The sequence below is a fragment of the Dermacentor andersoni genome, chromosome 1 (assembly GCF_023375885.2).
Source record: "Dermacentor andersoni chromosome 1, qqDerAnde1_hic_scaffold, whole genome shotgun sequence".
Classification (NCBI taxonomy): Eukaryota; Metazoa; Arthropoda; class Arachnida; order Ixodida; family Ixodidae; genus Dermacentor; species Dermacentor andersoni.
Genome location: NC_092814.1, coordinates 170311144 through 170324233, shown reverse-complemented (window position 1 = coordinate 170324233; position 13090 = coordinate 170311144). Strand labels below are relative to the sequence as shown.

The window sequence follows — 13090 nt, the reverse complement described above, 5'->3', positions numbered from 1 at the left end:
TCGCCTATCTCTTTTACAGCGCCTGGTGCGTAGTGCCATTGGTAGCGTACTGCACGCTTTTAGTAGGTGATAATTCAAACGTTCCGCCGTTCTCCGCTGCAGACGGCACGATGTAGGCATTGCGTTTCACTTCGGCGGCATCCGGCGTCGCTCCCTTAAAACACCATGCAATAGGAAAACAAAACGCGTCTCCTGCCGCAACGATCCGCGCGACGCTTCGCATTACGTAGATGTCAACAACAGTTGAGTGTCCAAAAAATTTTTTTAGTTACTCCGTGTCGTACGTTTACCCGGTTAGTACGTACTTTCTCGCGTTTTCTTTTTTTTCTTCAAAATGTATGAAGGAGGTTCTATCTGTATATCTTTTGTGATAGGTTATAATACTTATTTATAAAACTAATAGAACTTAGTGCAAGTTGTAAGCAATAAGTTGCGCTGTCCTGGAAATATTAGTCATTGCAGTGAGCAATTGTCTTGAATTCCCCGGCGGGGATTTAATTTCTGGCTGCTTCACAAGGTCTTTCACAAGAAATGTTGCTGTGTGAAACTATGTCTCAAACAACATGCATGATAAACATGAATATATAGTAATGGATCTGTGTTATCATGGAAGTTTAATTACATACACCATGTTCTCTGTGCTCCAGGCTGATGTGGCCTACAGGTTGGACTTCACTGAAAGCTTTGCATTTGGCTCTCTTATTTCGGCTGTGGATCCTGTAGCAACCTTGGCTATCTTTCATGCTTTGGACATAGACCCAGTTCTCAACATGTTGGTATTTGGCGAGAGCATCCTTAATGATGCTGTCTCTATTGTGCTTGCCACGTGAGTTATTCATGCCTTTATTTTGTACTGGCTTCTTTTAGAAAAATTTTCAGCCGACATTGGGCTGCTATAAACCACTGCCTGCTTTTATATTTGTGGCGGTAGAGAGTTTTAGAATAGGGGCCTCAAATGTTTTGGGGCCCCAAAGAGATAGCGTCGATGCCACTGTGCATGCACGAGACGCAAACTGCGTTTGGGTTTTGCGTCGGGCACGCTATTTCGCTGATTTAGCTGGAGCCCCAGAAGTTACCCCAAATGACTTGCGTAAACAAACATGGCAGCACCCATCGAAGCAACGGCTCTAACCTAGCACCAAACTGGGTTCGATTTGTGGTAATGCATGAAGTTCGCAAGCTAGGAGAAGTGACTACAGTTATCGCTTTCTCTCAACTAGCGTGTGTTATGAAGATTGATTCATTAGATGCCGCTGATTCCGAATTCGATTGTGGATATTATGGCTCGTAGGCCTAACATGGCTTAGCTTGGCTGGTGAAGGCACGTAAAGTTGGTTACTCAAAACTAAGGGCAAATAATTGTTTGCTGCTTACAGAATAACCTCTAAATAACCTCCAAATTGTAATTAAATGTGAATACATGAAATACAAAATTACTATTTTTATCATAAAATGGTATATTTTATTTAATTATTTCTAATAGCTTTTCTTTGACGCCGTAGTGGCGCTGTCAGCGCAAGACGCTATCCACGAACGCAAAACCCTATTCTAAAGCTCTTCACTCCTGCGTGCTCCAACGCTAACACCTGCAAAGCTCTTTGGGGCCCCAAACTATTGGGGCCCCTATCCTAAAACTCTATTGTTGGATTCTCATTTTATCTAAGTGCATATAAAAGGAACCACATACACTTGTGTAATAGTATATGGGGGGATGGTATAATATACACACCGTTAAAACAGGTTTCTTGGTTTCTACTTCTCTCAGGACCATTTTGGAGTCTGGAAGCCCAAGCATGGTTTCTCTGACAACAGGGCAACTTGTTTTACATGGTGTTCAACGCTTCTTTCTTGTTTTCTTCTGCTCTGCTGCTATTGGGGTGGCCTTTGCCTTAGCAGCAGCTCTGATATCCTTTTGCATTTTTTTGCAAGATCAATTCAATTTGTTCTTTCTACATTGCTGGCTATGAGCTTACTAAAATGGTATATGCCTAATTGATTCTACGAGTGCTTTCTCCAGTCAGAATAAGCACAGATGTTTAATGCACGGCTGTTTGCACATTAAGAAAAGCTGGGTTAAGAAGAAAGCAATATTGCCATAAACGAATTGTCAAGGCTCGGATCATCTATAGTAGACTTCTGTTAAAGGGAACTCAAAGGGACCGCGAAAATTTGTTTTTTGTATCAGAAGTTCGTCTCAACAGATGTGATCCAGAAAACCCCAAATGAACTATTCCTGGAGCACCTAAATGTCCACAACGTAAATCAATAATTAAGCTACGTTAGCACCAAAAGGTGCATGTAAAAAGAGTGATTGGATTTGCATGATACAAAGTGTTACTTTATGCAACCCTAATGTAATCCGCTAAAGGTGGTAGAGCACAGGGAAACATGAGGACAAAAGAAGGCACAGTGGGCACGTGTAATTCGGGGATTTTTGCTCACCTCCCAATGGAAAGCCTTGAGCTTCGACAAAATGCTGACATCTCACCTAGCCTACCCAAAGATTCTTCAGTGCCCTCTTCATTGAAAAAAAACGTGCACTAAGGTTACAGGGCATTTTCAGCTGCATCATGTATGAACAGTGCTGGGTATTCCTCACTGAAATTATCAATCAGCCTGCAGATGCACCTTGAGGACCTCATCAATTACCGTATTTACTCTATTCTAACGCGCCCTCGATTGTAACGTGCACCCGTTTTCCATAACCAAAAAAAAAATACTGCGCGGCTCATGCTTTCATATAGAAATACTATTTTCTCTCATTTGGAAAAAACAGGTTTATTCCCAATACACTAAAGTTGCGATGAATAAAAACATCAATGGAAGTGGCCTACCTTGCCGCTAAGATTTTCACTGCGCCGGTACAAGTCACGTGGGGCAATAGATATTACTCATCGTACCAAAGCATTTCATCAAAGCATTTCATCCTCGGTGCCGTCCATGGCATTCGAAATTCTGCACTTTTTAAAGGCCTTGTTGATTATGGCAGACGGAATTGTGCACCATGCATCTTTCACCCATCCAGCAAAGTCCTGCAGCTAGGCATGCTTCATTTTATTGGCAGGCGTGAATTCGTGGCAGCCACTGACAAGCCATTCAGTGTAGAGTGCCCGAATTCTGTCTTTCACTGGCTTGTTTAAACAAACATCGAGCGGCTGGAGCTGCGATCTCATGCCGCCGGGTATCATGACAAGATCGGTGTTGCATGCAGCCAGCTTGTCCTTGATGCGCTGGTCGAGGTGGCACCTGAACACGTCAAGCACAAGCACCCGCGCAGACCCAAACTGCCGCCGGGTCTCTTCCGCCAAACGTTATCAATTCAGTCAGCGACCAAGTCCGTGGTGATCCAAACTTTTTCATTTGCGCCCACAATCACGCCACTCGGAAACACATTTCCTTTCGGGAGCGTCTTCCGTCTGAAGATAAGATACGGGGGCAGCTTGTGCCCATCCGCAGTGCAACAAAGCAATGCGGTGACTCTAATTTTTTCATGGCCGGAAGACAAAACGCGCACTTGCTTCACCCCCTTCTTTTCAATGATTGTGGTGGCAGGCATGTCAAAGTAGAGCGGCATCTGATCGGCATTTCCAATCTGTCCGAAGTGGTAGCCCTTTCTATGGTGCAACTTCACAACGTACCGCTGAAAACTGTGCAATTACTCTTCATATTCTTTGAGCAATTTTTGGCATATCCCTGTCCGCCTTCGATGAGAAAAGCCTTTTTGTTTCATAAAATTTGATAGCCAGCACCTGCTCACTTTGAAGTCACTCTGCCTGAGCCCTTTCTGTAGGGCTAACTGCATCGCCCGTACTTTGAGCAGATGGGTCGTCACAGGCCGCTCGCCGCTCTTGCACATATTCCTCAAGCAGCTCTTCTATTTCAGCGAAGCGGCCCCGCTTCGGTCCATTGAAACCCTTCCTTGTTGCTTTGCTGGTGAAAATATTCTCCTTCTCTGTTTGCGCCAGTCCCACACGTAAGTTTCGGGAACTCCGAACGCCCGTGATGCAGCCCGATTTCTGTCCGTCTCTGCGCACATGATAACTTTCCTTTTAAATGCGGCATCATGATGGACTCGGCGTGTCTTTGCAGTCGGCACTTCCATGCGGATTGAATAAATGCAGAAAACGGGAAGACAGGCAGTAGATTACACCAGCGCCTGGTCACATTTACAACATGGAGGTATGCACATGGAGGAAGTTACGGCAGCTAAGCTACAAGCGTATAGTGCTAGTACACTATATACAAGCGCATACAAGGCGGGCATTTTTCGAATGCCAATGGCGATACGGTAAAACGGATTTAGTGTTGTACTTGATTCTAACGCGCATGCAATTTTTTTATCCATTTTGTCGGAAAAAAGGTGTGCATTAGATTCGAGTAAATATGGTATTATTTCTGTGGTTCCAGCCCTGCAGGTTGTCGATGCTGGCGTAGCTGTTTATGTCCAGAAAAACGGCGTTCATATCTTGTGTACATAGCAGAAGCATCTCCTTCAATTATGCCAAACCAGGCTTTTCGTAGCAGGTGTCTAACGGTTGCAGAACTTTGGCTTAACCAAATGTAGCGATTCATGTGAAGTGGATCTTCTTTTCCTTTTTGCTATGTTGTTATGGAAAACCAACCGAATGTCCACATATAGTTCCTCATATCCAAAACCCCACTCAACTATGAGGGTGATCCCAAAAGTGAAGTCTCCAGTTGTTTTAGAAATATAGAACGAAATGTTTATATTTAATAAACATCCTTTTATAGCTTAAACATTCCTCTATTTTTCTACATAATCACCATTTCATTTGATCCATTTTTGCATGTGCTGGGATAGTTTTTGTATGCTCATGTCATACCAGCTTGCCCCTATGTCGATGAGAAAGCGTTGGACTCGTCTTCCACCTCATCATCATCACTAAAGTGCTAAATGTTCTTTCAAATTAGAAAAAAATTGGTAGTAACTCCATGTCAAGTCCAGGGTGGGTGGGTGATGATGTCCTACTCAAACTTTTGCAGGAGAGCAATGGTTGGATGGATTACGTAAGGGCAAGCATGGTTATCATGAAGGCTTACGCCCTTGCTTCACATTCCTCTTCTTTGGTTCTGAAACATCCATTTTAGTTGTTTAAGTGTCTCACAATACCTATCAACGTTTATTTTACTGTGAACATAAGTAAGGAATTTAAATATCTAGGCATCTTTTTTACATCTGCATTACGATGGAGCAAGCATATTAACTATTTTGTAATTAAGGCAGCATCAGTTTTGGGATTCTTGCAACAGAATTTTAATCATCTGCCGAGTAACTTAAAAACGCAGCTGTACTTCATTCATGCACGCTCAATAGTTGAATATGGATGTGTTTGCTGGGACCCACATACATCTGAGCTCATAAATAAATGGGGAAAAATCCAGAATAGGGCAGTTAGATTTTTTCTTGGGAACTACAGCCAGCAGCTTAGCATAACAGAAAGCAAACATAAACTTAAATGGCAAGAGCTAAAGGACCATAGAAGGCATGTCAGATTAAAATTTTCCACAATATTATTCTAAAACAGGCATAAACGGCAAACAATATGTCCAGGCACCACACTATATATTGAAGTGACTGGACCACTGTTTGAAGGCCAGGGAATTTTCTTGCAGCGGTGACGTCTTGCGTTATTCCTTTTTTGTTAGAACTGTTTGAGAATGGAACTTTTTGCCATCGAGCATTGTATATGCCACATCAAGTGATGCCTTTTTCCACGCATTGAAATAATTGTTCATGTACCTAGTTAAGTCTGTAACCTCCCTGCTGTAATACTCTATGGGGCCATGTGGGTAACTAATAAATAAAATAAAATAAATTGTGGTCCCAGGAGCAATAAAATCGATCCCAAAACAGTTGCCATGACTTTGCTGAGAAACTGTGTTACCTAGTTTGAATTCTTGCAGCTTAGGCGAAAAGGAATCTTGCCACTCACGTGATTGCTGTTTGATCTCAGGTTTGAAGGGAAACACCCAGATTTCGTCATCCTTAACAATTGAATCCAAAAAGTTCCTATTCGTCTGTATAACACTGAAGAAACTCGTGGGAAGAGTCAACCAGTCATGCGTGGCACATGGTGCTCGCAAGCAGAGCACAAAGTCACCATTCTCTCAAACGCTGTCTTTTCAACAGAAGCCTGCTCCTCACTTTTCTGGATGCTTTATTTCGTAATATAGCGGATTCCCATATGCAGCTGCTATTGGCCAATAGCCGATGTCAATCAAGAAAAGCATTTGGATCAGTGCGCTCCTTTCTGCTGTTACTGTATATATTTATTGACGAAGTTTAATTAATAAACAGGCTGAAGTAAGCGAAAATGTACATTAGAGTTCCGATAATAATTACATACTTCTGAAAGAACCCGACTATTGTCTGCTCACACGCAGCCACCTGCGTAGGAACTAAACTTTGGCCACTCTGCTTATCGGTGTCGTAGCCGCTGTGTCTCGCTGCTTTTGAATAGTTTTGGATGCTCAACTAGCCTCAAACCACGCAAAACTTAAGGTCAGCCTACACACCTGCTTACCAGCGCGCACCGACTTCTTGCCGCTCCTGGTTAGACGGTTCGGCAGGCTTATTGATAGCGCTTCAACATATGCAAGTTGGATGTGGCTGCTATCCGTCAGTCAAGCTGATGAAGGACAAAGCCGGTCCACACCACATAGCACGGCCAGATGAGCATATGAGCCTGAGCATACACTCCAGCCCTGTCGTGCACAAAGCAAACGCTGCGCACTACAGTTGCATGTAGCTGCGGTCTGCTACGTAGCGCAGATATCTCGACCGCCACGGGGTGCTGCGAAGAATCCACTGGCTAAGCGCACTGTGGCTCGCTGAGGACAACCGCGTTTGGCTTATGTTTGGCGTGTCATAGGTTCCAAAATTGGAAGTAGTGGCGTCCATATAAACATCTAAAAGCAAATTTGAACTGCGTGCCACAGTGACCTTTCGAAAGCGGAGCGTTGTGGGCACACGCTGCTCCGCCATAGCCTTTGCAGTGCAAGGCATTGAAAAAGAAGTGAGAGCACTGTGAAGGGCGTGTTTGATTGCCAATAACTCCGCTTCTGGTGAATCCATTGAACTACTTTTTGCAGCAAAATATTTCTGAAATAGCCTATTTTAACTCAAAATGCATTTCTCCTCTTCGATAAAAAGTGGTTCAGTGCCCCTTTAATGAAGTATGGTAATGTGTGTCCTTATTAAACATTTACATGTTGCGGATAAAAAGTTACCAATTACACTTACTAATTATGGCCCCACAAGATTAATTTGGTCATTATTAAAAAGTAATTGATTACTTCTACATTGCTCTTCTCTTAAATTTTATTAACATTGCGCAAACACGGTAAATAGAATCAGCTAGCCTGGATCTTTCAGTGCATCCTCTGTAGCACTTCACACATTTTTCTTCACTTAACACCTGCTTTTCAAAACTTTTCATCGGTCATCTTTCCTCGATTTCATGTGAAGACATTAGCAGCAGCACTGAAAACTCACTAGATATGCACGCTAGAAGGAAAGGTGGTGTTTTAATGTACAAACATCTTGTACACAAGACAATATTGTGGTTACACAATCCCACAATGCTTGAGCTTGGGTCCTCTGTGAAGCACAGCACTTCATTGTTGCTGGAACTCAGAAGTGCCGTTCCTGGTAGGGCTGATGAAAGGCTGAAAAAGTAATCCATAGGTGATTTTCTGACATCAACATCCAAAGTGGCCATTGCGATGAAGCCAGAGCAGTGCCAGTTCGATTCCTTGGCCAACATGGTGTAGTGTAAAGATGAGGGCACCAATTTTGAGTTCCCTGATTTGCCTGTCTGAACATGCGTATCGGCAAGGCTGCTGTGTCACACAACGGTAGGTTTTCTACTGTAGTTTTCTGCAAATTCAAGGGCTCAAAGCCGTGTTGCCTGTTACAGCTTCTCTTATCAATAAAGTAGCTGCTTACATGTATGATTTGCTACTGAAGATCGTAATTATTACTTTACTTGTTTTTCACTTGTTGCTAATGTGACTACACACTTCGCCGCCGCGAGGTGTGTTCACCAAACATGCTCGCCGACGAGTGCACTGTGCAGCAAGTGTCACTAAGCATTCCCGTGTGACAGCCTGTGAATGACACTAGCGGCTAAGTGCACTTAAGTTTGCCTTTGTGACAATGGCAACAAGGCTATGTTGTAAACATAACCACACGACAACACATACTGACGTCGGGACTCAACAAATGTGCAGTATATTTTAATTCTTACCATGCAGCTTCAACATTGCAGTACTTATATGTAGTTGGGCATGTAGTTAAAGGGTTATGTCATCGTAAAATGTGTACTCTTTTGATGCTCATCTGTGTAAGAACCACAAGAAAAAAGGGCAGCCCTGTTTCAGGTGCATAAAAATTATTTGGCCTCAGTTTAAGGCCAGTCATTGTTTCAAAATCTTGCTCTTTAATTTTTCCATTCAGTTTGTGTGATGTGATATTGTTTGTAAGTGTCAGTTTTTAGCAAGTGTATCCAGCAAGTGCCTCACTTTGTTGTAAACGTTGCGCACAGCACAGCTCACAATAGAACTGGGACAGACTTATTTCTTCATTATACAGGTAATTTTGTTGTAGAGGTGTTCGTTGTATAGGCACTCCACCGTAACAATGACAGCACTTTTTTATATAAGTGATCCTCTAGACAAAAGCTCCAAGTGCTTTATTCCTTTATCTTTTGGTGTGCTTGTTTGAAAGTCACTATAGTTTTGAAAAGCAAATGGCATGTATACCTCCTTGATTGAATTTTTCCATTGTGCACCTGCTAAAATATATAGACCTACGCAAGAATCCCTCCCTTGAGTTTGGAATGATGTTGGTGTTTGTCTATGCTCCTTATGGGCTTGCAGAAGGCATACACCTATCAGGTAAGGCTCATGCCATTTTATGCAGAAGCATAAAACTGTTCACTTTGTGGATACAAAAGCTGTCGACGATTAATCAAGAATTTTTGCCTTGTGCTAAAAGTGATTCACAGGATAACTGTTTGCATACACTCACAGGAGATTTTTTATTCACGGTTACGAAGTCAGCATTAGGCTGCACAAATACGGCCAGGTGTCATAGCACATTTGAATAAATGTAGACAAACGCTGCAGGTTTTTAAGAGCCTGTCCATGTTATGAATAATAATAATACAGTAAAAGCTTGTTAATTCGAATTCCGCGGGGATGCTACAAAATTCGAACTAATGAAAGTCAGAGAAAAAAAAAAAGATGCTTGGTTAAGGCACGTACATAGTCCGACGCAGTGTGAGCGCACGCGCGCACACACGCTACGTTATGTTGGCGAGAACAACGTCTATAGTTCGAAGCACTGGCGCAGCCAACGTAAGAGGGCACGGCCAATGCGACCTGACCCACCTGCCGTCGAGATGGCTCTTGCTCGATCCGTGCGTTCGTCGCGCCGACCCACAATGCATGGTGCGGGGAAAAAAAGAAGGGTGCCCACGCTGCTTCACCGATGGTTCTTTATTGTTGGTTCTTTATTCTATGGGCAGCAGTTCAACGCACGCTGGCGCTCGCCGCAGGAACAAGAGCTGCACTCTAAAATACTCTCTCGAAATGCATTACAACCTGCTGCGACATTGGTCTCCATTCTACTTTCATAGATGCACCGGCTGCACTCTGCCGAGTTCCACTATACGCATAGGTGGTGTCCAAACATATCCCAGCGATGCTTTCCTTTGAGTAATAGCCGCCAATGTCAAAGGCTATGCTTTTTGGTGCTGCGAGCGCCAATAAACATCATGGCCACTGTGTTATAGACATTACTTGGTGCCGTTTCTCGGCAGAACACATCGTAAATAAAGAGCGTAGCCTTCAAGATGTGACATGAAAAAAAGATCATAAAACGTAGTTTCGCCCGAAAGGTGAAGCATTCATTACGATAGCAAATGTGCATAGAGCGATATGAAGTAAAGATAGTACTTTTATCGGCCGTATCAACTTGTAAACATTCACTTGCCAATTAAAATTACTAAGCATGGTGTCAGCGCGCACAGCAAACATGAACACATCACACCCGATTACTACGGACATTCGCTGTCAAAACGCTGGTGTGAGGAAACGTGGCAACAGCAGCAAGCGAAGTGACATTAGTGCTGTCTATCACTTCAACGCAAAGTGATCGTTGAGAGCACACAGCATGCACAAAGCTACGAGACGCCTACGCAACTAGATTCTGCCCCACGGTGGTACATAGCACCGTGCTCTGCCCCCAAAGCAGATCGCTCTGTGGCGATGTGGCAGCTCTGTGGCGATGTTGCAGTTGGAACAAAACTGCTTGTTGGCCTAGTTGGTGCTTGCTAAAAGACATGTTTTTTTGTTGTTTTTTTGCCGCTAGTTAAAACACACACAAAAGGAAGACACATAAAGACAACACGGGTGGCACTTCCAACTGGTTTAATTTGGGCTGTGACCCATGAATACGCATACACATACATATACACATACACGCATGCGCAGGCTGTTCGCAAATCTACGTTACCCAGCGGTCAAACAATCTTGTTTCCGATTTGTAGAGCACGATAGATGTATCGCTAATGCAATTTGAACCTTTCTTTTTTATATAGTAAGCTTCCATTAGCTCACATGCTGTTTGATTTCTACTTCTGCCAAGAATCCTAAATCTCAGAAAAACATGGTTTGCTCACAAACCAGTTGGAAGTGCCGCCCGTGTTGTCTTTGTGTGTCTTCCTTTTGTGTGTGTTTTAACTTGCAGCAAAAAAACAAACAAAAAAAAAGTCTTCTAGTCGCAGTTGGAGCTGAAGAGGACGCCCTCCTCCTGGCGCCTCGTAACGTGGAGTGCCTCGCGTGCAAGAGAAGACGCCGCGCTTCCTCTTCGCATTTGTTCCTTTCACACAGGCGAGATTGAGCCACGATTGTCGGCTCCCTCAGCTCCCCTTGCACGCTTTTACTAGCACATACATCACAGGGTGCGCGGCGATGCTGACGCCGATGGCAGAAATGCGCTTGGAGTGACCATGTACTAATTGCTATCGCAATTAAAAAATAAATAACAAATGCAGCGCCACGTTCGCATTCTTATCTTGAAGGTCTTGAGAGAGGGAGAGAACCGACCTGCAACAGATGGCCGCAGATGGAAAGAGCAAAGCTGCACAGCAATGATCGTCACCAACGTGCTCCCGCGCATCAGCATTCTCCCCATCTACGATGGCGCAGAGTTTGAATTATCGGTGGCAGTTCGGATTTCAGTGTGGATTAGCGGGATGCGTTACATATTGCTTTCAATACATTGTTAGAAGGATCGCGGCGGCTACTTCGAATTATCCGAAATTTCGAATTAACAAGTTGTGAATTAATGCTCGAGCTTTTACTGTAGCACACCTTATGGCCATTATTAATCTGTTACATGTTCACTGCCACATCTAAGCAAAGAATACTCCTAAGATGTCTATTTTTGGATTTCTGTGAAGTCTTGCTGAGGTTGAGAGAATGGTATTATTTGTTTTTTGCAGTGTTAATATGGTGAGCTTGTAAATTGCTGTAACTACAAACCAGTTTGACCCAACAACCATGAATTAGAAGATTCCTTTGTGCACCGAGTAATACAAAATACATGGTCTTTTTTTTTTTTTTTTACATTGAAACAGTTGTGTACTTTTATCGAGGTGTGACCACATGAGAGGGGCTAGCTAAAATGGGCTTCCTGTTGGCTACTGAACTGGGCTTCTCATTTTGTTGAGAGAGATGATTTTGTCTTTTAAAAAACAAAACAGTGTTCTTTGGAATTAACATTATTGCTATTTTAGTTTTCTCACTCATTCAGGGCTCATTTTCTTCAGTGCAGCCTGCATTTTGCATGCACTGTTGCATTAGACTGACAACACTTATATAGCAAGGACATGACTGTCATAATAGCTTTCATATCTTCTTTCTTTTTACCAGTAGTGTGGTGCTTATTGTGAATGCCAGTATTTGCAGTTAGAACGTGGTGGCATACCATACACATTTCATGTTAATACTTTGTAGCTACATATTTAATCAAGAAGCAACTTTACTTATTGTTGCATTTACATTGGCCTTATGTGGCACTATTTTGTTGGATATTGCATCATAATTATTGTTCTATTTCTCTTTTTTTTTTTTCTTCCCTGAAGTCAGCTCTACACTTTTGATGCTTAAGCCTCTGTGTGCTTAGAGTTGGTCACCACAGTACATTCTTTTAGTGCATCAATGTTTTCTTTGTGGACAGCCTTCATGAACTTCCTTCTGTTTTTCTCCCATGGTGACAAAGGTATCATGGCGATACTCTTCAATGGTGTCGTCATGTCTCATTACACCCACTTCAATTTGTCTTCAGTGACTCAGATTACAATGCAACAAACACTGCGGACTATTTCACTTATTGCTGGTGAGCCTTTCTTTTAACTCAGTTAAACCTTTGTTTGCAGTGTGTGCATGTTAACTTACTGTGTGCTCGTTATTATTATTATTGTGAGTAGTAGCATAGGCAGAAAGTTTTCATTCTTTCGGGCGGGGGGGTTATGGCCAGCTTTCCGAACCCCCCCCCCCCCCCCCTATACACACACACACACATACACACACACACATTCTTTGCACTTGAAGAAACTTCGTGGAAAATTGGTCACTGAAGTGATGGCCTTGTATGAGAATTTACAAGACCTCATAGTCAATTTCACTGCCTGAGGCCTCTCCCACTTCCAAGAATCTGGCATTCCTTGGTGGTGTAACCTTTCTTCGTGTAATAGTCGTATACTTTGCTATCACTAATACTAATTTACTTTTCTGGTGAAACTGCAGCATCTCTCTTTTTTTTTTTTCTGTGAGTTCGAGTAGAAGCGCCGCTGCGCATGACTGCTGTTAATTGTGATTTCAAGTAAATCCGGCTTGGCCTCATTTCGGTTACTGAGCGAGCTATACAGGGTGCACCAACTATCATGCACCAAGACTTTAAAAAAGCAATTGCATTACTCGAAGAAAACCTAGCGCATATTGTTTCCATTACAATGGAGTAGCTACAAGCAATTATTTCATTGCTGAGAATTAATTTGGT

General features: G+C 42.9%; 1 protein-coding gene across 3 annotated transcripts in view; it reads left to right on the top strand.

Annotated features, from left to right (window-relative positions):
• Positions 1 to 13090, top strand: part of Nhe1 (Na[+]/H[+] hydrogen exchanger 1) — a 64719-nt gene that overhangs the window by 21798 nt on the left and 29831 nt on the right. For 2 of the 3 annotated variants that reach the window (XM_055062739.1, XM_050195381.2), the window contains exons 7-10: positions 648 to 826; positions 1766 to 1904; positions 8814 to 8919; positions 12311 to 12427. In XM_055062739.1, coding sequence (XP_054918714.1) covers positions 648 to 826; positions 1766 to 1904; positions 8814 to 8919; positions 12311 to 12427 — 541 coding nt within the window. The remainder of the gene's footprint in view (positions 1 to 647; positions 827 to 1765; positions 1905 to 8813; positions 8920 to 12310; positions 12428 to 13090) is intronic. The other variant, XM_055062738.1, reaches the window with a different exon arrangement.